Source organism: Alligator sinensis, unplaced genomic scaffold (assembly GCF_000455745.1).
Source record: "Alligator sinensis unplaced genomic scaffold, ASM45574v1 scaffold829_1, whole genome shotgun sequence".
Lineage (NCBI taxonomy): Eukaryota > Metazoa > Chordata > Crocodylia > Alligatoridae > Alligator > Alligator sinensis.
The window spans coordinates 1,324,201-1,346,049 of record NW_005842399.1 but is presented as its reverse complement, the minus strand read 5'-3'; the positions used below and the strand labels follow the sequence as shown (position 1 = coordinate 1,346,049).

Genomic DNA, 21,849 nt, shown 5'->3' with positions numbered 1-21,849 from the left:
TGCTGAACTTGGCTACTCACCCTTTCCACAGTGACATTTGCCTTGCTGAAATAGAGCGCTGTGAAAAACGGAGTCCTCTTTCCTCCTCAGCTTTCAATATTCAATAGGGGTAAATGCTGCCCATTCCTCAGGAGACACATTCATTAATATCTGCTGCGAGGGATTTGAACAGTTTTGTAAAGAAGCTGCAACAATCAACACATTACAGCAAAACCCAAACTTACCTACCCTGCAAGTAAGTCTCATTTCATCGTCAAGTTTTCTCTTCCCAGGACTGAGCCAGGGGAACTGTATTCACTGCCGAAGGCACAAGTCTAACAGAAGAAGCAAAAGGCTTTTCACCAAGAGAATTTAGGTTTAGTTAGGGTAAGCCTGCAGTTTCAATACCTTAAATTCAAAGCAGTCAACTAATTTCTTCTTCACTTTGGAAATGCACATGCCAGCGATTAGCAACCAGTGATCATCACCAAGCAAACCAAAATTTTAAGATCAAGATCAGATTTAGTTACATCATGTCTACGCTGCTGAAACTTTCAACTTTTTCCACAGCCTGAGTTCATAAGCAAGAGCAACTTAGACACAGTTTTACTTCATTCCCATCCTCATGATAGATAGCTAGATAGATAGCTAGATAGAGCGAGCAAGCAACTGCAGAGGTTAAACAAGACACCATTTGTGCTAGAGCTTCTGTGGGTAGCCAGAGATTCTTGCCTGTCTTGGCCTTTTTGGAAGGATTATGCAAACCAAGATTGTTTTAGGTTTCCATGACCAAGACAATTTTTCTTCTGATCAAGTGCCTGCAATGAAATGTTATGACTCTGCACCAGGCTAGCCAATTATAGGTTCAAAATTTCAAATTCAATTAATACACAGAGTGACTGATTTGGCTCTCTACAACTAATTAACTCTTAAGGGCCAATGCATTATTTCACACATGATGTTGCCATGAATGCTGAGGGTTACTTTTTGCCCCATTATCCAAACATAAACAAAGCAGAAGTCAGAGACCTCCAAAGCCTGATGAAAACCATATTGTGACCTTCTTATTAAAAAAAAAGAGAGAGAGAAAAAGCTGACAGCATCAGAAAACTAAGCTCTCATTATTCACAGGCTAGGTGGAATGACGGCAGGACCACTTATACAGTGCTCGCTCTCATCTGAGATGCATATACTGTCCTGTCCAGCGTGATCTTTGTCCCGAGAACTCCAGAGAGGTCAAGCGCAGCAAGCAAGCAGTCATTTGTGCAACGGGACTGGCTTTCACTAGGTAAATCAACTGTACTTATCTTGACAAATCCCTGAAATCTAAAGTTGGTATTTATAATTTGCAGAGAACTAAAAAAAAATTGAAAGGTGAGAAAGCATAACACTAGTCACTCCTGTTCATCAACTTCATTGATTAAATGTACATTCATTCCTTGCAATCAAACACTGTGGAGGTCTTTGAAAGACACAGCATGTGCATATCTCCTTTTGAAGAGCCAGTGTTCTCCATTTGAACTGGGCCTGCTTACAAACATCCATGTTTGTTTTTATATTAAGCGGAAATTGGTGTTGCAGATGTAGTCCTTCACATTAGCCATGCAATGCAATCACATTTGATTCAGTACTAAACCGCTGCAGAACGGCACTGGAAACAAGTCACGGCCATTCCAAACTTCAGCTTCCACATCTACTAGCTACTACTGCCTCAGGGAGATTATTTGTAGGCTTAATTCACTGCTATTTGCAGAGTGCTTTAAGTTCTTGGGATAGAACATGTGCAAGTGAAACGCCTTCCTTTACATTGCCACAATGGCAGAAACTCTACCCGAAGATTTTTACTAAAAAACAAAAGCTTGAGAAAAAAAAATTCTTACCCTTTTAGCTACATGCACCCTTCACACTGACTGACGGGGCTGCAAAAAGAGCTTGCAGCGTTATGCCATGCTATCAAATCTGACAGAAAAGCCAACTACCCCCACCAGAAAGCCCTTTTCTCTCTCTCTCCATACTGGCTTCCAAAGCTGCAATCCTTGTGGATTTTGAAAATCATGCAGGTAAACAGTAGGGAAGTGCAGTCATGGGGGCAACTGGGATGGTGACACAGTATAACGCTCTCCAGGTAAGTACCCGGAAAGCTACATCCCATTGGGACCGAACCAGAGACCATCAGCCTCAGCTTCTACCAGCTAACCTGAAGGAATAGGAACCTCCGCACGGATCAGGGGGACATGCCACCCTTTGCTACAGCAATATAGGGTCTTATTTAAATACACAAGTTTTAAATTGCAGCGCTGTACATGCACGTATCTGTGCTACAAAAGCTGCGCTTGAAGCCTCAATTATTTTGCAACTTTCAATACTAAAACAGGGCAAATGAATTAGACGTTGTCATTACTCATCACACATTTTCTAACCGCTTCATACATACAGATTTTGCTAACATTTTTCTCATTACATTTTTAGTAAGGGGAAACATCTGTTTCTTCTCTCAAAAAGTACAATCCATCTTCCAAGCTGCTACATGTCTTTGAAATTTCGTGTTTATCAACACCATAATCTCTTCCAGAACAAGAGCAGCCCAGATAAGCAGCCTTGCAAGGAAAAAAAAATCCGAAACAATTCTACCAGCATATATTTTTTAATTTCTCCAGATTAAAAATCAAATCAAATCAAAAGCTTTGATTTGAAAACTTCAGCCTGAATTCAGCATTTGTTAGAAAGTAACAAAGTAAATGACACAGTCTCTTTGAATATAAAGTTTATTTTTGGTTTGTAAAAATAAAGTTCTCCACTACCAAGAAAACTGTAGCAAAACAGACATAGAACATGGGTCATCTCATCAAAATATCAGTTGCTTTTGAAATGACTACAAGACACAGATCCCAGAAGATAATTTCAGCACAGAAGCTCCAATGCAAAGCACACAGAACCTTCCTGTAACAAGAGATTTTCTTCTTTTCCTCTGTGCTTATGTCGAAGACAAACATTTTTTTCATTAGTACCTTGCAGAAAGATGCCCCTTTTGATGGTCAAATGTAGCAATGCATCTTTACTATTCAGTAAGGACTGATTTGCTAGAGGTGGGAATGTGCATGTGGATGCTGAGAAATAGAATCCACCAATGACCACCAACACTGTTCAGAGGTTATTTGCAACCAACTGGGTCCATAAACCCATTTTCCATCATGCCAAGCCAATGACTCAGCTGTGTTACTATTGCCTGCAGGTGTCATGAAAGGCCTCAAGAGTTCGGAAATCCCTCCAGGTGGGTGGTAGGCCATCCTGCAGAAACTTTCCACAGCGCTGGCATGGAGCCTGGAACAGCTTTATGTAACTTCTTAACCAGGTCTAGAAGAAAAGTGTAGAGAGAAATTAAGGAAACTAGATAGGGATGTTCCTCAGTGTCATCATTCCTGTCAAAACACAATGATACCAAGGACGGAGAATGTACCTTGGCTTGGAACCAGCAAGATGCACAGTGATTTTATACAGACAGGGAGGCATGCAGAAGATCACAAGGGCACCATACAGCTGATTCTCCATTTTATTGGCATCTACTCCCTCGGTCCAAAAATCAACTTTGGAAATAGAAGTTCATGCCACGAGAAGTATTAGTAGGTAGAAGGTCATCACAGCCTATGGATATTCCTCATATTCTGAAGGAAATGGCATTGCGTTTGACCATTCACCGATATCTGTGCCCTGGTTGTTGGCTTGTCTTTTTCTAATATTCATCTATCACACCACAGCTGCAAGACATATAGGGCACAAACCTGACCTCTGAAGAGCAGAAGACAGGGGGCTTTTGCAACCAAGGGAACTCATTTTCTTTCTAATGCTATTTCAAGATCAATATTAATTGGCCATGAAAATGCTCTAAAAAATTTGTCACTGATTACACAGATGCAAGCAAAAGAGAATATGTTGTGAGGTCAGAAGTAACAAAGAACAGGCTCAACCTAAGTAAAGGTCTCATCTTAACTGGGTTGTTCCTATTGTCATACATAAGAATGAGCATTACATAACTCAAGTCCAAGCTCAAGGAGATGTGCAACTCAAAAAAACCCAGGCAAGCAGATTCACAGTGTGAAGGATGCACATGAATCTTGTCATTTAAAGTCCTATTGAATTACGTCGATAAGAGAAAATTGTTCTCTGAAGAAGAGGTCAACGGAGCTTATTGAAACAAATCCTTCCATCTTCATCACAGCCTTCTCCATAGCAGCACAACGTCAGGCCGTCAATAACTCTCCTCCAAAAGAAGGAGACCGTCTCTGGGTTTAGCAGTAAGTACAGAGACAAGGGCAAGAGAACACTACGGGCAAACTGCTGTTATTTACTTCAGCTCTGGTGAACTTAGTTTGCATGCAAAAAATTGAATTTTCTGAGCTATATGAAAATAGGTAAATACAGCTAAATTGTGCACTTAAGAAACATCTGTTGAAACAAACAAACAAAAAAAAGAGAGTCCTTCATTCTTGTCAGAAAATTAAGACTTCACTGCATCCTGTCAAACAGATTGTGCATCTGACATGTGAAAGGACTAACATACTGACACATGCCATGCGCATGTGGTCTTATTTTTTTCCAAGTTTTCAGCAGCATTTTGCCCAAACCAATAAAGCAGGCCTGTGGCTTAGGGAAATGCATTACTTATTTCATTAAAGATTAATTTTCGGGCACTTGTTGCCTGAAACACAGATGGGACCAGTAAGGCCTGCTTCCCCTGTTCAAAGCTCACGTGCAAGATGTGCTTTAAGAGGAAAGTCCTGCACACGTGCATATTATCTTAGTGGACTTTTTATTAAGTAAACCAATAAACGCAGCAGGTAAAGGAGTTTAATTGCTTTCAAATCAGATACCTGATGATAGGAATGCCAAGGAAGTCGCACCTGACCCACTGCTGTAGCTTCATGCGCCCTCTGGGGATGAAAGCAAACCGGCTGCCTTGCATAATTTTGAAAACTGCCCATATTTTTAAGCTTTGTTTGGGACAAGTTAGAAGAAAAGGTGAAGTGAAGTGAACTGTGTGTGCAGCGTAAACGGGTTTCTCCAACAGAGTGGGGTAGATTAAACACCGGCCACTTGCCAAAATGCATCATGCCTGGAAGAGTGCTCAATAGGAAACTACTGTTTTCTTTCACCAAACAGCAGGAGAGTTTGAGCCCATTTTCAGAAACTGAATTCCAAATCTACTCAGATTTAAGCTGGGGCTTTTAATGTGTGTATTAAGGTTGAGACTGTTTTCAATAACTGCATCTCTTAATTTCTTTCTAGCAGATTCTCAAGTGAGGCTGGGCACATACACATGCCACCCCCTGGTCCTGACAGCCCGCTGTGGCCTGAGTGATGCTAGTGGTGCATGGTCCCTGAGGAACACAGTGGGAGCAGATTGATGTAGCAAGCCCTGTCTCCCAAAAGTCCCTCTCCCATCCCCAAATGTACATCCTTTCCCAGGGGGCCAGTTGATGAAAGAGCTGGCTCTTCTGGTTTTATGCCAGCTGCGAGTTCTCACCGGGGAATCTTTAGCTGGCTGGCTACAGCCAGACTCCGACTCCTGCGCACCGCCTCAGCAGACATTCGTGTTAGGTTTAGAGCTGACCCCCAAGCCAGCTCCACAGATGACAACTAGCAAATAAATGCCAACATCTACGAGAAGCTACTACATATCAAATCCTTTCCAAAACACCACCCAACCCAATGTACTGAGAATGGTACCAATTATTTCAAGAGAACCACTTACCTGAGAAAAGCAACTTTTACAATGTTGTTGTAAATAATTAAGTTGAACTCATTTAAATATGGGAAATCGCACTGCCGCCGGAGCTGGCAGTGATGTTCAATTGCCACATGATGCTGAAGTCTGGCTGCAAGAGTTTCCCGTCCAATAGACTTACCATGAAGGATCTGACCACCACGTCTGGCATCTGGGGTAGCTGGTAGTGCAATAAGGCAGTGGTTGCATGATCTGTCACCTGTGCCAGGGACAGAAGGGGAAAAATCTTTGTTTACTACTTCAGTGTTTCAGCCGAAGAAATGTTAGCATAACGTACAAATAGAAATTGGGAACCAAGCAGTCTATATCCTCACCAGTGGCCTCTGAGAAGCTTTTCCAGTCTTATTCTTTTGCTCTCAGTAATGCAAGAGAATTGGTTGAGACAAACATGGTCAGGGACTTGATATACAAGTAAATATAGTATTTTTGCCATTGCATTTTAAAAAGCAACGTAGAGAGGAAACATGATCATGGTAAAGTCAGGGAAAAGTGGGGGATACTGAAAGACTCTGGATCTATTCCCATCTCTGCTGTGACTCAGTGTGTTAACTCACTTAACTCTTTAGCCCCTTCAATTATTGGGCACAGCTTCAGAAGGCACGTTTATACCTCTAGAGGAAAGGCACTATTAAAGGTTTTCTACATCCACTATTTGAATATGCAGATTTCTGCAAAAATATTAACATACTGGGTAATATTTAAAAAAAATAGCAGCTACATTAAAGAATGCTCCTAAACTTTAGCTTTCTACAGTGCAAAAGAGTAGAATACTTCCCTCTTGGATGTGCCTCTGTGAATGGGCCCAGTGTAGCACTAAAATCACTAACAAATTGAAGCACAGCTAAGCTGCTTCAGAAAAAAATGCTTAGTTTTCTCATCTCTATATGCCTACACTTCTTTTTTGTCATTCTTCCTAAGTTTTATACACCTTTAAGTCCTGGTAATTAGCTGTGTGAAGGAAAAGATCCAAAGTGATTCTGATATCACTCACTGAGAATAAATTATTATCCTTGCTCCTGGATCAAGGAAATTACTTGCAAGTTTTAATTGCAATAGCAAATTTAAGTGATTCTTGTGTACAAGCCTGTGGAAAAAGAGGCGTTCAACTTATTAAAAATCAAGTTTTGCGTTTTGTTTTGGGTTTTTTTTGGGGGGGGTTAATAAAGATTCCACTTTTCCACTGGAAGACCTGAAATGTAGTTGAGATACACGACAATGTACCGATACAGTACTGCATGTTAATGGTGAAGTAGAGACTGGCCTTGTAGTTTTAACAATAAAGGCTAAAAACCGCATGTACAAGTGTTGCAGTCCCATTTGAAGTTGGTTAGATCAAACCTATATGAATCTAATGCTCATTTTAATTTCCTCCATGGTCCAGAATCCACTAATGTGATCCCAGGCTGAGAGAAGATTTCTCATAGACGATTTTTTAATCCATTGGGCAAAGGCAAAACCGAACCCAAAAGAGAAGAAGTTACAGCTGAACAAATTCAGACAAACTTAGGTGTAAATTGTCCGCAGTGACCACTGGGAAAACTCACCAAGGCTGTACTACATTCTCCATCAAGGAAGCCTTTAAGTTAAGACTGAGGGAACTTTTTAAGAAATATGCTTTGCTTCAGTGATCTCAAACCTTTCCTGAGTAACAATACTGGGCAAGAAACACATTGCTGGGAACAACAAATTTTCTTCTCCCTGCCAACCTCTGTTTTAAATGTTTAATTTCCTGTGACTACAAGCCTGTCTCCTGGACAACATATGGTCATAGTTGGGGGATCGTTGCTTCATCCGAACCAGAAGTTATGGGCTTGATGCAAGAATTTCTGGCAAAATTCTTGACCTGGAGCATCCAGCAATAAATCAAGACAGGCTCAGCACTATGTATTGTCCTGGCCTTAAAATCTGTACATCTATGAATACAATCACAAGCAGGATCAAAGGTACCTTAGTTGTACCCTAGTTTGGGGTTTTTTTTTTAAATACAAGAAAGAGGCAAGCATGTCTCATGACTGCTCTACATCTGAAAGTTAAATCAGATTAAGACAAAGCACAGGTTTAAGAACTTGGTAGCTATTACACAAAAATCCCATATTGTGGACCCACTTGCTTCACAATAGAGTGTGCTTTATTACTATCCATAGCTTAATCCATCTTCAAAGTAGGCTATGCTAAAATGAAACAAGCATTCTTATTCTGAAATAAGAGTGTCCACATAACTTTCAGAGCCCACATATCCTCATACAGAATAGTACCTTCAAGGAAGGCAGCCCCATTGATTTAAGCGTTTATGGATTAAGACGCTTTTCAGTGTGACGGGGAATGGAATCTGGCCTTTGGACAGTGAGCAATTTTGGGGCAAGAACTGGATGTCTTCCTAGGAGCTTATGTAGTATCCAACCCGACAGGGCTCCATCCTACCTGGGCTTTCATATTGCTCCCACAATATGAATTAGGAATTTTTAAAAAAAATAGACAGTCAGTCATTCTTGTCATTAAATCTCATGGATTACAGTAACTTCTTAATACCATATATCCAACTAGGAACATGATTTTTTTTCTGCCTTTTAAGACAGTGCTCGGATTTATAGGACACTACCAGACATGTAAAAAAGGAAAGGCAGTTCTGAGGATATTTATGAGTAGCAGTTCCTTTTCTGCTTGGAGTTCTGCTTCTAACAAATTGTGTTTTTCTCCTGAACAACAAAGTTGTTTTCCCTTGGCATTGACGATATGGGGGAAAAAGTTGCTTGGAAAAAAAAAAACACCATTAACAAATTCAAATTGACTGGCCACTTTGGCATAGCTGCACATATGCTGTTCCTATTGTAATGTAAACCTAATGAGATTCCACAGGGAGATAAAAGCCATCCCAGCACTGCTAGAACACTAATAATGTTTCCTGAACAAAAAGGAGGCAATTCGTACTATAAGCAAGTGCTGATAAAGTGCTTCCAAAACAGATCAAAGTGAGTGTCAAACATGAGGAAGAGGAAGAGAGGAAAGAAATACCCTGCAACAGTGGCAACAAACATTGTGATGTTGAACACAGCAAAGAAAAAGAAAAGGAAAAAAAAATGACAAACCAGCTAGTGGGGAGAAAAAAATTAAAAACACGACAAAATAGATGAAGAGAGAAAACACGAACTGTCCAAGATTAAAAAGAGAGAGATCAATAAGGAAGGCTTCACTAATGGAAATATCATTTCAAACCACATATGCACCAGCTCATTTTGGGGATGTATTTTTTCTTCCATCCACACTGGAACTGCAAGATAATTTGTGTGCAAGATGACATTTCATGTATTCCAGGCATTTATTTTGCTGCTTTGCTTTTAGACTGTGCCTTGCTGCCTTATCTATCCAAAGATCCTACTCTCCTCCTCCTTTCTTCCATCCCCCCTTTTTTTTTTTGCTTAGGTAAAAAGGGTGTTGACAAGTGAATGCATTGATTAGACAGCTATTAGGCTAAATTGCAGAATAAATCTTTCAAAGGAAAGCTTACATTTTCAATTAATGCACTGAAAAATATCTGCAGGTTTTTCCATATGAAATGGAAAGCACTCTATTGTAATTAAAAGAAGTCTTACTAATTTAAATAGCTATCATTAAACTAAGCAAGTTCACAACTTGGAGCAAAGACTCACAGCAAGAGGAATTCTAGCTGCTATACAAATTGGCTGATAGAAAGGCTTGTGGTTCCTTTCTTCCAAATAAACTTAAGCTCTATCGGGGTGGAGACCAGATTTTGGGTTAGCAAACCAGGGTGGTGTGTCATATATGAACTCACTCATTTCCCCTCTTGCTGCCGTGTATTTATTTTGCTCTCTAGCACCAAGCAATTTTTTGTCTGTTGCTAAATCACTTATAAACATACACTTCCTGCATCTGTATTTGCATCCTATTCTAAAGGGCTGGATATATTCTGAGTCCAAATCAGAGATCTTTAGGTTTGTGCTGGATCAAACCATTTTAACAAGACGGTGTGTGAACGAAATATTAAATGCTTGCTATTCTTGGAGAACAATCAGGTCCCAGCAAGACTGCAGAGTTTCTGGGTACTTGCCCACTCCAAGAACCTACCTGCTGAGTCCACAATGCTGCTTTGCAGCAGACTAGAAAGGCATGCCCTCCTGAGTTTCTTATCATATCTGACTGCTCAGTTTGCTGGGCTGGTAAGCCTATAAATAGCTTATGAAACCCCCACACAAGGACGAGTGACAAAACCCTTGCTTTCTGTCTGAATGAACCCACCCCAAATATTTCCTTCCCCACTCAGCGGTGCTGTAAAGGCAATACTGCAAAGCCATTCCCAGGGGTCCCACTCATCAAAAGGTGGCATTGATTCAGTATTGGCAAAATGTTATTTAATCAGCACTTCCAAAGCTGCAAATGGATTTTTTAAAAAAGGACTCTATTATTCATGAGTGGGTAAGGTTAGAAGAGTGCTTCCACCAAAAAGGCAACCTAGTCCAGAACCAAGGGTCTGTTGTGCTGCTTTCCACGACCTGTCCAATAATCTCATTTCAAACTACAGTCAGATGGTGCCTCAGAGCAGGGGTGGCCAAATGTCGGTACATGATCTGCCAGTTTTTGTGTGGGGCACGTGGCAGATCACGGTGCAAGCAGGGAACACAGCAGCAGATAGGGCAGGGAGCAGAAAGCAGAGCAGCAGATGAGACAGGCAGACTAGGACAAAGAGCAGAAAGCAGAGCAGCAGATTGGGCGGGGGAAGAGGAAAGGGATCAGAGTGGCACCTGGGAAAGGTATGGGGCTTACCTTATACAGCATGCCTGTTAGAAAGGTTCACTTACTGTCTTAAAGTACTAACAGCGAACATTAAAAATACAGGTAATCTTCTATTGAACTATACACGTTGTTCCCCTATTCTAGGACCATCTCAGAAGCTCCTACTACAGACAGTCTTCCTCGTCAGAGAGTGATGGGTTTGTGGTTTGAAACATGACAGCTGACATTCAAGCAATGCAACTGGATGTTTTCAATGGCCATAATGTCTACTCCTTGTCACAACCCAAAGTTGTGGATTTTTAATTGTGTGTGCTTCGGCACCGCTAAATTATGTTCCCGCCGAATTGGAGCTCTTTTGCCCGACGGAGTGTTCTGTTGTTATGGAGAACCCGCGTGCAGAAAAGTGTTTCCCGCCGTTCTGTAGCCTTCTTTGCATTGTGCATGACTTTTGCATTTAGTGATGCACGCTGCAAAGGAGTTTTCCCGCCATTTGTATTGAGATTTGAGCCACATTATTGGCCGGTCTTAATTTAGACACACGTGGTGGCTAGCTATTGGCTTGCTAGCCGTACAAAAGGCTTGGGTGGTTTCCGCCCAAGTTGGAGAGAAAGACGGAGAGAGACGGAGAGACGGATCTCTACGCGCTATGGGTCCTTTCGAACTCAGCACGTCTTTCTTAAGAAGGCGATAGAGGCTCCAATTGCCGAACCCCCGGAGCCTAGCAAACTCCGGGGCACCACTTACCGACGGCCTCTAGCCTCTCCCCGTCACCGATCGCAGCCCAGACGAATCCCTACCCTAGAACCCAATTGTCGAACCCACAGAGTCTTAACAGCTCCGGGGGACCTGGGAACTGAGTAACACTCACGGAGATACAGCTGCTCCGTGGGAACGAATTCTTGAACCCCGCGGAGCCTGATTCACTCCGGAACCGAGTTTATTAGAGTCCTCCACCGAGAACTCAAGCGGAGCTGAGCCTGGAAAGCTGACCAGCCTACACCGCGACCATCTCCGGTGTAAGTAAATAATCTTTTCAATCAACCATTACGCCTCCGTGACTAATTCTAGCTCGAGCGTACTACTCCACCCCGCGACTTTTCTCCGGCCCCGCGTGCCCGGGCTGCCGGCCACAGCCCGCGTGCACACAGACGGGCCCAGCTCGCGCCCGGCAAGGACGGGACCGGGAGCCGGCCCGCACACCCCTAAAATTCGTACTAAGCTCTTGGCTTCAGTGGTATCTTGTGGCAATGAGTTCTAGCTGTTAATCATGCATGGCATTAAAAAAAATATCCTTTTACCAGGTTTTAAAATGTTGTCTTGTACTGTGGAAAAGACTGAGTGCCTCTTTTACCTGCCTGCCAAGATTTCCAAGCTTTTTAAATCTCTCCTCTAAGAAAAAGCTTGAGAATCCATGTCACTTAATAAAACAAACTAGGAACACAGACTTTAGACAGGTCACAGTGACATGCACAGAGAAGATATAATGGAACGGTCCCTGAGCTTTCTCGGTCTGTAGTTCAGGTGCGCACACAGTACATGAATAGGCTTCAAATGAAACTAAGCTTAAATACTTTGCTTGGAAGAGAGATATACAACTTCCTCCTGGGAGCAAGAACCTGCTGGCTTAAAGGAACTAGGAAGGACTGCCAGCTGACGCCTTCTACAACAGATGTCCGTGAACAAGAGCAAATATAACTAATGACTGAAATTTCTGAATTAACTGCTTCTCCAATACAAAGTAATGGAGTACAGAAACTTTCCTGAAAGATCAGGTTTGGTGCGTGTGCCCCATAACTCACTGAGAATGCCAGAAATATTTAGATCTCATTGTTTTTTCTTATCTGGATTTGGTTGCTCAATCATTTTTGCTTAACCAGCCACCTGAATTTAGCCAAGCACTGATCACCTAAAGGAGCAAGTGTCTGGAAGAGCCCATCTCCTCTCCTTGAGCAGACATTATCAATAGCCTGATGTTTGTCACGCATGCATTCATCCCACATGATGCTGCCCCCAGAGACGATCGACAAGAATACATCTTCGTATAGTGTGCGCCCTTGTAGTAGCAAAGTTGTACCTTAAGCATTACCGGTTTGGGACTGCAACCCTTAGAGTCAAGAACTCAAATGCACAGCAAGAAACACAAACAGCATCAGATTCTCTCGTGATGTACAACTGGCTGTGTTTCTTCCCCTAAAAAAAACTAGCATTTGAGAATTTGGAGGAAGCAAAACCCACTGCCCAAAGACTAAGATGTGATAGCTCAGAGCACTCTGGAGGAAGGGATGTTTCATCTCATATATTCAATTTCCCTGTGACTGTTTTTTTGCTTGACTTGTTTTTACAAGATCTGGTACGCTGTAATTTTTAGGCCAATCATTCCCTTACATCATGAACAGCCTGTTGAATAAGATACAGAAGTGGGATTTGCCTTATAAAAAAATGTACATTATGTTTATATGTTTTATTTCATCACCTGCAATCTCCTCCCACAGACTGGACTTAAAACAACAGGGAAGTAAAACACCCACCTACCTAGGCCTATGTGGAAATGCTGCACTCCTTCCCAAAACATTAATAATACTTCCGACCAGGCCCTTTGAGTTCTCCTCCCCTTAATACTGGGGAATCAATCATTACTTGAAGGGCAGGGACATGTCTCTTTAAAAACCTGGACCAAGTGTTCAGACTCTTCAATGACAATATAGCAACATCTGGAGCTCAAAAGATACCTGCTCGTGGAAGCTGCAAACCTGTCAAATCTCACAGGGCTGCAGCATGACTTTCTAGGTTAAGGACCAGAGACCTCTGATCTTCCAGCCAACCCTGTCAAACAAAGCTAAATTTGTCCTGACTTTTGTTTGCAAACGTTGGCTGCGTCAGCAAGCCTTTTCTCGCCTTCTTATTAAACAGGATGCCCAAGTGCGTATAATTTGATGGGGGAGAGCTCCCGGCGGGCCCATTACTGTTACAGTGAACAGCCGTTTTCTGAGATTCCCTAGAGACCTCATGAACTTCATCCTGGGGTGAATCAGCTTTCATAGCCACCAAACCTAGCAGCAGGGTTAGATTCAAAGAATGGAACTTAAAAATAAAGGAGGGGGTGGAATATCTGAAAGGGCAAAACAGCCAGGAAAGAAAAGGTTTACACATTTCCATATTTTTCTGACATTTAAACTCTGCAGGTGCAGCAACTATTTTGATCTCTAGCCTCCTTATTTTAACACCTCAGATGTCTTTATCCAATAGTATAAAAGAAGAAATAAGACAGGAGGTTCAGGAATATTCACTGATAAATGTCGGTGTGAAATCAGAACCCCAGAGCTGAGGGTTGCAGAACATCAAGCTATTGGGCAGAAGACTGAAAGAAGAAAAGGTAAAGGACGGACCAAGCTTCACAACTTTTTACTCAAAGGGGAAGCAGAAGAATAAAAGCCAGAGAGAGATGCCCTTTTTATTGTGGGGCTACTATGACCTGCACGGGCCTGTAAGTGAACAATTTCATCAATGTACAGACATGCTGGGACCTGCTTAGATAAGTAATTTTTGTCAGAACAATGCCAAAGTGAAATCATTGCTCCAGCTGAACCATATCCTTCAGCTCGCGCTCTTATAACACTAGTCCAAAGTTAAAAAACGAGTGCGAATGTATCATTGTCAGAGAACAAAAAAGTGCCATCCCAGCGAGTGTGCTTAATATGCAGAACCGCAGCATTTGCTACTACCCATATGGAAATTCTCATTGTATATTTTTAATAGATCCTTACTATATCTGATTTTGTTCTTGGCTCAAAATATAGTATAAGATCTGACAGTAAGACTTACAAAATACTTCCTAGTATTTTCCAACAAGTTTTTTCATCCAAGGATCTTACAGCAATTAAGATGAAGAGATGAGATATAAGTCAGTATGACACCTGTGTTAAAGATGGGGAAACACATCCATAGAGAGGCATATGACTGCCCAAAATAATGCAGTGAGGTAATGAGAAAACTGGGAGTACAGTGGTAGAAACCTGGATCATACGTCACATTCATTAAACCACGAAACAACATTTTCCCCATCATTTATGTTTTTAGCTCATCCCTACTACAGTGACTCTCAACAAGAGTGCTGTGGCACCCTGGGGTGCCTTGAGATCCTTTCAAGGATGCCATGGGATGCCCCAAAATGTTAGCCCTGTAAGGTGTGCAAACATGATTCACAAGATAAACCCACAGATTTCAAACAGGAATTGGCCACTGCAGGGCCAGCAACTACCCAGTTGCAATGGTGCTCACTATGTAGCTTCTTGCCACCTAGGAACTGGACTGAAACCATTGCTTTTTTCACTAATCAATAAGCAGCGGTCAGCAGATTCCGCTTCCGTTTACCAATTAGTTACACTTTACAATGTACAGCTGTTATTTCTATCCATTTATAAGCCAACTGCACTCACTAAGGTGACAACTATGAAACATACTGCCTGGCTCCTTTTTTAAAATTACTAAAGGTGTCTAAGTGTATGGACAAATGACCAAATTACTGGTGGTGGGGGCCTCTGGTACATGCCCGCTGCTCTGCCCTAACTGCTTGTGTGCTTGACTTCAGTCTGCAGGAAGTGAAAGCTAAACTGTAGCTAACGGCCCTCAATGAAACAAGGTAGTCAACTTCTCAGTTTCCCCCTGCGACTGTAATTTATTTGTCCATACCCCAAAGAAAACTGTTATTTGTAGTATATTTTTGCCTACAATGTACTAGATGCTTTGAAAACATATCAGGCAGGCACAGACGCTGGCCAAATGGGATTACAACCTAAAGCAGGGGTGGGCAAAATGCGGCCCAGGGGCTGGATGCGGCCCACCAGGCCACTCTATCCAGCCCGCGGGGCCCCTAAAAAATTTAGAAAATTAATATTTATCTGCCCCTGGTTGCCTGTCATGTGGCCCTCAATGGCTTGCCAAAACTCAGTAAGTGGCCCTCCACCCGAAATAATTGCCTACCCCTGACCTAAAGGCAGACAAGGTTCTCTGGGTGAATCTGATATCTTTTATTAGACCAACTTAAATAGCTGGAAAACATTTTTTAGCAAGCTTTCGGGTTTAAAAGATATCAGATTCACCCAAAAAACTGTGTCTGCCTATGTCCTTAGACCAACACTGCTACAACCTACACCCCTAATACAACCTAAAAGCACAGATGGAGAATTTGAAAAGATGTACTTACTTATAAACCCTAAACCCACTCCTGGGCAGTAATCACGTGAAAGTATTACTGAAAAGGAAGAAGGTCGTTCTGTGCTGCACTACATTTGACTGCATTACTCTCTACCTGAAAGAGCACAGACAATAGTTGTATGGGACTGAGGGACACGGGGGAGGAGAGATTCCTTAATTCTTACCAATTGTTTCCTATCTTGGAAATAAAGGAAGAACTACATCAGTATTCTGTCCTAATGCCACTCCCCAAAACCTGCCCTTTCATCTTCAACTGGTTAATTGCTGAGATCAAACTTCCTCACTTTGGACTGCACATGGAGCCCTGGGAGGGAGCTCTGTATGGTGGAAACATCTATGCATGGACACACGCAATAGTTTTGACCCCTGCTTTCATGCCCTTTCGAGTCCCTGACCCACATGTGTTACCTGAACTATGGACACAGATAAAAGAAACCAGTATAGTAGCAGGAAGTCCTGAATTTCTTAAACTGCGGCTTGAAGATAAGGAAACTGGATTTTAAAATCCGGTAATTTGAACTTACAGCATTCTGATAAGAGGTCTTCACAAAGGGAAGTTTTATTTTACCTGCCTTCAAATACAGTACAGCCCTGTCTAAAGGTGCCTTAAAAGTCTAAGCAGATCTATATTTTGTGCATCCATTCCCTTCTCACAACACATCTGAGAAATCGCTTTTACCCTCAGTAATTTACTCGGTGAGAAGCAGGCACAACAGCTACAAGGCTAACATTTTCTTAAGCACCAATGTTACTTAGAAGCCTACAAGACCCATTGATTTATTAAAATCAATTCCTCAATGAATTTTGACTCTACAAATGTGCAGAATTTGTTATGAGGCATTGTGGGAAAGAGGTGCTAACATATCTTCCTTCAACTATAGCCCAGGGAGGATGCCTTTATTTTTAGTTTACTTAAAAAAGTAAGAAAAAGTAAAACAAACTACTCAGAAAGAATTAAGCTAAAATTCCTAAGGGTAAGACTGACTGCTCAAAGATTTCTCAGGCTACAGCAGCAAAGTCCCATATTCTGAGATAACTTTGACCAGGCTCAGATAGGGATGAGGAAACATGCCTAAAGTCATCACTAAACAAGAGAAACATTTTTTTTTCCTGGTTTTTTTTTTAATTCAGTCTTCAGTCACTGGAGATTGTTTTTCTTGGCAAGGTAAAAACAAAGTTTTGGGATGGCTGACAAATAATGCAAATCTTAATTCTTTTGGAGACGTGTTTCAACACGCAAAACAAACTCTGCAAGTCCCAGAACCTTGATTTTCTTCAGAGGTATTAGATAAAAAGAAAACGATGTGAGACTTACCTTCTGAAAGACCTGATAGTTGGATTTAGACCAGATGTCGAGCTGCAGCAAGAAAAAAAAAAAAAATGTATTAACATACATGGATTCTTTGACGTGAAAGTCACACAAATGTCTTATTATTAGGCAATTTGTTGCCAAAAACTGGTAAGTCCAAATTCAGAAATAAACAGGCAACTTGGAGATATGGCAGCACTAAAAGGTTGTGCCAACAGGAGAGCATTCATCTCTCCCCTGGGTTTCCTGTGTGCAGCAAACCGCTCTAGCACAGCTCAGGCTCTCAGAATTCCCCACATCGCATTCATTTGCTGGACTCTGCCGAGTTAATTCCTCCCAAAACCAATGTGCAAAGCCACTCTGCTGACCTCTTTGAAATCCCAGAGTTTCCCTAAAATGCCTAAGGGAAACTGCCAACTAATACTGGCAAAGTGAAGGGCCAGTAGAGACTCCCAGTACTTATTTGTACGTATCTTATCATTTAGGTGCCAGCTGCACCTGCGTTGAATAGGAAAACCCAACAGCAGTTTTAAACTTAGATCTCTTTCTAGACTCCAAGCCAGACCCTCATTTGCATTCTGTCCAGACAGCCATTGGGATTTCCTATTACTAATCTGATGACCTGGCACACACAGTTTACATATGTGGCACTATTAATTGCAACAGGAGAGTATTATGTCTATCACTAGAAGTAGTTAGTTTTTACATGTACCAGGCTGAGGAGGTACTCGAATTCTTGGCACTAAAGATTTAATGCAAGAAAACCTGTCTTATGTGAAATCCCACTATGAAGGATATACCTTTCATTATCTTTCAGGACTCAGCTACTGACACTTAATATATGAGGAAAGTTAATTAAACAAACTGTGGCACTTCTTATTGAAATAAAGAACCTGGAGTGCTTTCATGCAATTAATTTTGATGGGATGAATGAGCCCAGAGATTCCAAAACGTTAGCATACCCCTGTTACTGTATAATGCTATCGACTGAAGAGGGTCACTGTTTTAAGCACAAAGGGTGCCTATACACAAGCACCAAGTTTGCTCCAATGTGCTGTAATTACAGCGCGCCGGAGTAGACTCGAGTCTGCTCGAGTGTGGCAATTACTGCACTCCAACAGCCTCCGGCATCTCATGCATTAGCATCCCTGCACTTAAAAATGGCAGCAGGGGTGCCGTTTTGAAGCACGGGGACACCAATACATGAGATGCTCCAGGTATTTTAATTAGAGTGAGATAAAGTGCCGTGCCTCCCCCAAGCACGTGTATAAATGCCCAAAGACCTTGACCTGCCTAATCCCAACCAATCCCCATTAATATCTCTTTAATCATAGTATCATAGTGCATAGGGTCAGAAGGGACCTAAACAGATCATCAGGTCCAACCCCCTACCCCGGGCAGGAATGGGTGCCGGGGGGTCATATCAACCCAGCCAAATATCTGTCCAGCCTCCTCTTAAAGACCCCCCAAGGTAGGAGAGAGCACCACCTCACCTGGGAGCCCATTCCACAGCCTGGCAGCCCTAACTGTAAAGTAATGTCTCCTGATGTCCAGCCTGAATCTTCTCTCTAACAATTTGTGGATATTATTCCTAGTAACCCCAGGGGGTACCCAGGGGAACAGAACCTCCCCCAATTCTTGCTGGTCCCCCCTGGTGAGTTTATAAATGGCCACCAGATCCCCTTTCAGGCCCTTTAGCCTCTCTTCGTAGGGCCTGCCCCGCTGCCCCTGGACCATGCGAGTGGCCCTCCTCTGGACCCTCTCAATGCTAGCCACAACCTTTTTGAAGTGTGGCGCCCAGAACTGGATGCAGTACTCCAACTGTGGCCTGACCAATGCGATTCCCCCCCTGGACCTGCTTGTGATGCATCTGTAGATGTACGACAAGGTGAGGATAGCCTCACTGACCGCTTCCTCGCATTGGCGGCTTATGTTCATCCTGGAGTCAACAATGACTTCAAGATCCTTTTCTGCCACCGTGTTGACAAGAAGGGTGTCCCCAGCCTATACGTGCGCTGCTGGTTCCTTCTCCCCAGGTGCAGCACCTTGCACTTGTCTGCACTGAATTCCATCCTATTCTCATCTGCCCACCTCTGTAACCTGTCTAGATCTAGCTGGATTCTGTGCCTGCCCTCCAGTGTGCCCACCTCTCCCCACATCTTGGTGTCATCAGTGAATTTGGACTGCATGCTTTCCACACCCACATCCAGATCACTGATAAAGATGTTGAACAGTACAGGCGCCGGGACCAAGCCCTGGGGGGCTCCATTGCCCACATCTCTCCAGATTGAAAATGACCCATCCACCACCACTCTCTGGGTGCGACCATCTAGCTAATTTGCCACCCATCTGACTGTGTAGGCATCAATGCCGCAGTCACCTAGTTTGTTTTTATTTTAAAGAGAATGTGCTGGGAAACCATGTCAAAGGCCTTCTTAAAGTCCAGGAAGACAACATCCACCCCAACACCCTCATCCAGGGACTTTGTGACCTGATCATGGAAAGAAACCAGGTTAGTCAGGCAGGACCTGCTCTCATTGATCCCAACCTTTTTTTTAAGATACAAAAAAGCAAGTAAACGTATTAAAGGAATTTTGCTGTCTTGGAATGTTAAACATGGCAATGAACGTCCTCTCCAGACACAGAGAAAAGAAGTTAGCCGAGATGGGAGTGAGCTGTTGTTATCAAAGTCCAATCCTGTCTGTTGGGGAAAGGATGCAACAGGGGAGAGAAAAAATCCAGCACAGATGGAAGCAGGAGCTCCTCATTATGGTACTTACTCTTACTTGTAACCTCACTGTAGGAGAAACATGGGAACAGCATATGATTTTACCAGCCATACTGAACCACTGCCAACTCCTTCCTGTATTAGACTATTTAAGATATTTTTTCTTTTAGCTCTTTTCAGGACATGGCCTCCCAGCAGTGTTGCAAAAGAATCTTAGCTGCCTATGCTGGAGTCCTACTAATCCGAGAGAGAAAAATAAAGAAGAAAAATAACGAGGGAAAACGGAAAGGATGGACAAAGGAGGAAGCGACAGCAGAAACCCATGTCTCATATTCCAGATATTGATTAGGAATTGGAAGCCTGGTGTGGTAGAGGTATCCAGGTCTGTCTTTCTAGTCCTGATTGATCAGGATCCTACCTTTCAGGATCAAGGCAATGAAGGCCAGAGTTATGGTGGACTCTGCTGTTGCAAAAGGTGATGGCCACAGCAGCTATGATGGTAAAGCTCAGTCCTTCCAGCCTGCTCATTTATTACTAATGTCATGGTTTCTCCACAAATTATCTTCACAAAGGACACCAAGATGAAGTGATGGGCAGAACTGCCTATACCGTTTTCTCCAACGACACTTTGTTCATTATGTTTTAATTCACCCCACTTTTGCTCGTCAGTCACCAACTTAACACAGTCCGAGGGTGGCAATGGGCCTTTTTATTTGGGCTAATCCAATCCAATTTGTGTACGAGCTTTTGTATAATACAGGTGATCTAGTTGGTATTATTAAAAGCAGTTCTCTTGATCACAGTTCTGCTTAATCTTTCCCACCTGTTCTATAGCACACGTGGAGACATTTCCCACTTACTAGGATGGCAGTTTTGTGGGCTCTGAATTATACCCACATAAGGGCTCCAGGATCGTGTGGGAGACAGTGGAGAATGAAGAACAAGAAAAGCATTAGTGTGGGAATCTGAAAATGGTATATTTACCATTCACCATAAAAATACTTTGCACTACAGAAAAGGCCAGACTTGGAAAAAATATGTTTCCACAAAACTATGCTGCTTTTTGACATCACTCTTCATTAGTGGATCACTCAAAGTGCTTTACTGCAGAAGGATTGCCCCTTAGTCACATGACTAATTAGGTACTTGCACATTCTCCATTAGTGCAACACGACTGTCTCGTGCTCCTCGAGGTTTCTACTCACACATTTAACACCAATTCACCACACAGAGTTTTTAAAAGATAGATTATAGCTCAAATATAAGGTAAGAGTCTGGAATTACTAGGTGAAGTTCACCTGGCCATGTTATGGAGGAGGTCAGACTAGATGGTTAAACGTGGTTCCTTCGGGCCTCAACAAGCCAACTGTGAAATAGCAGTCCTTCTCTTGCTATCTTTGAGAATGCACATATGAAGCAGCCATGTAGTATCCCCATTTTGGAGGTAGGAAAGCAGAGGCAGAGAATGAGGGGACCTGTCCCAGTTCAAAGCTGGAAACAGATCCCAGGAGCCCTAAGCATTTTACTTTGACCTTTGGAGAAGACTGCCTTGACCTGCACACATCTAACAACAAGATCCAATTAAATTAACTGTACCTTGTTTTAGAGTTAAGAAAAAAAGCAGCCTGCTTCTGCGAGAGTCCACCATACAATTTTAATAAAATCCCATAAGTCCGCCTGAACCACTGTGCCTCTTCAGAGACGGTGAGATCTACATTCATTTGCCAGCAATTGTGCTGATCTGTGTGAATATTTATCAGCTTCAGCCTGTCCCTACAACAAGGGCATTTCTACTAGGCTTTTGCGGGTGGTGTGTCTACGAATGAGTGATTCAGCAACAAACTGGAAGAAAGAATATTTAGCTTAATTAAGCTGGAGCGGGTGTACAGGGGCCAAAGCAAACGCCTCTCATTCTGCTCTATTTAGATTCCCAGGCAAGGAAACTCTTAAGCTAGACTTAAGGTGCCAAGTTCTGTAGATACCTTACCTGCCATCCAAACGCACATCACAATACATGTACAAGACTTGAAGAAGGGAGACAGAGTCCGTTCCCTCTTTTCCACACCTTCAAGTTGCCTTACTGCTTAT

General features: G+C 42.5%; 1 protein-coding gene across 3 annotated transcripts in view; it reads right to left on the bottom strand.

Moving 5' to 3' along the window:
• Nucleotides 1-2,728: 2,728 nt before the first annotated feature.
• MED27 (mediator complex subunit 27) overlaps nt 2,729-21,849 on the bottom strand; it is a 148,327-nt gene continuing 129,206 nt past the window's right edge. For 2 of the 3 annotated variants that reach the window (XM_025211303.1, XM_006029815.3), the window contains 3 exons: nt 17,040-17,081; nt 5,883-5,960; nt 2,729-3,333 (listed from right to left, as the gene is read on the bottom strand). In XM_025211303.1, coding sequence (XP_025067088.1) covers nt 3,199-3,333; nt 5,883-5,960; nt 17,040-17,081 — 255 coding nt within the window. In that variant the 3' untranslated portion in view covers nt 2,729-3,198. The remainder of the gene's footprint in view (nt 3,334-5,882; nt 5,961-17,039; nt 17,082-21,849) is intronic. The other variant, XR_003095525.1, reaches the window with a different exon arrangement.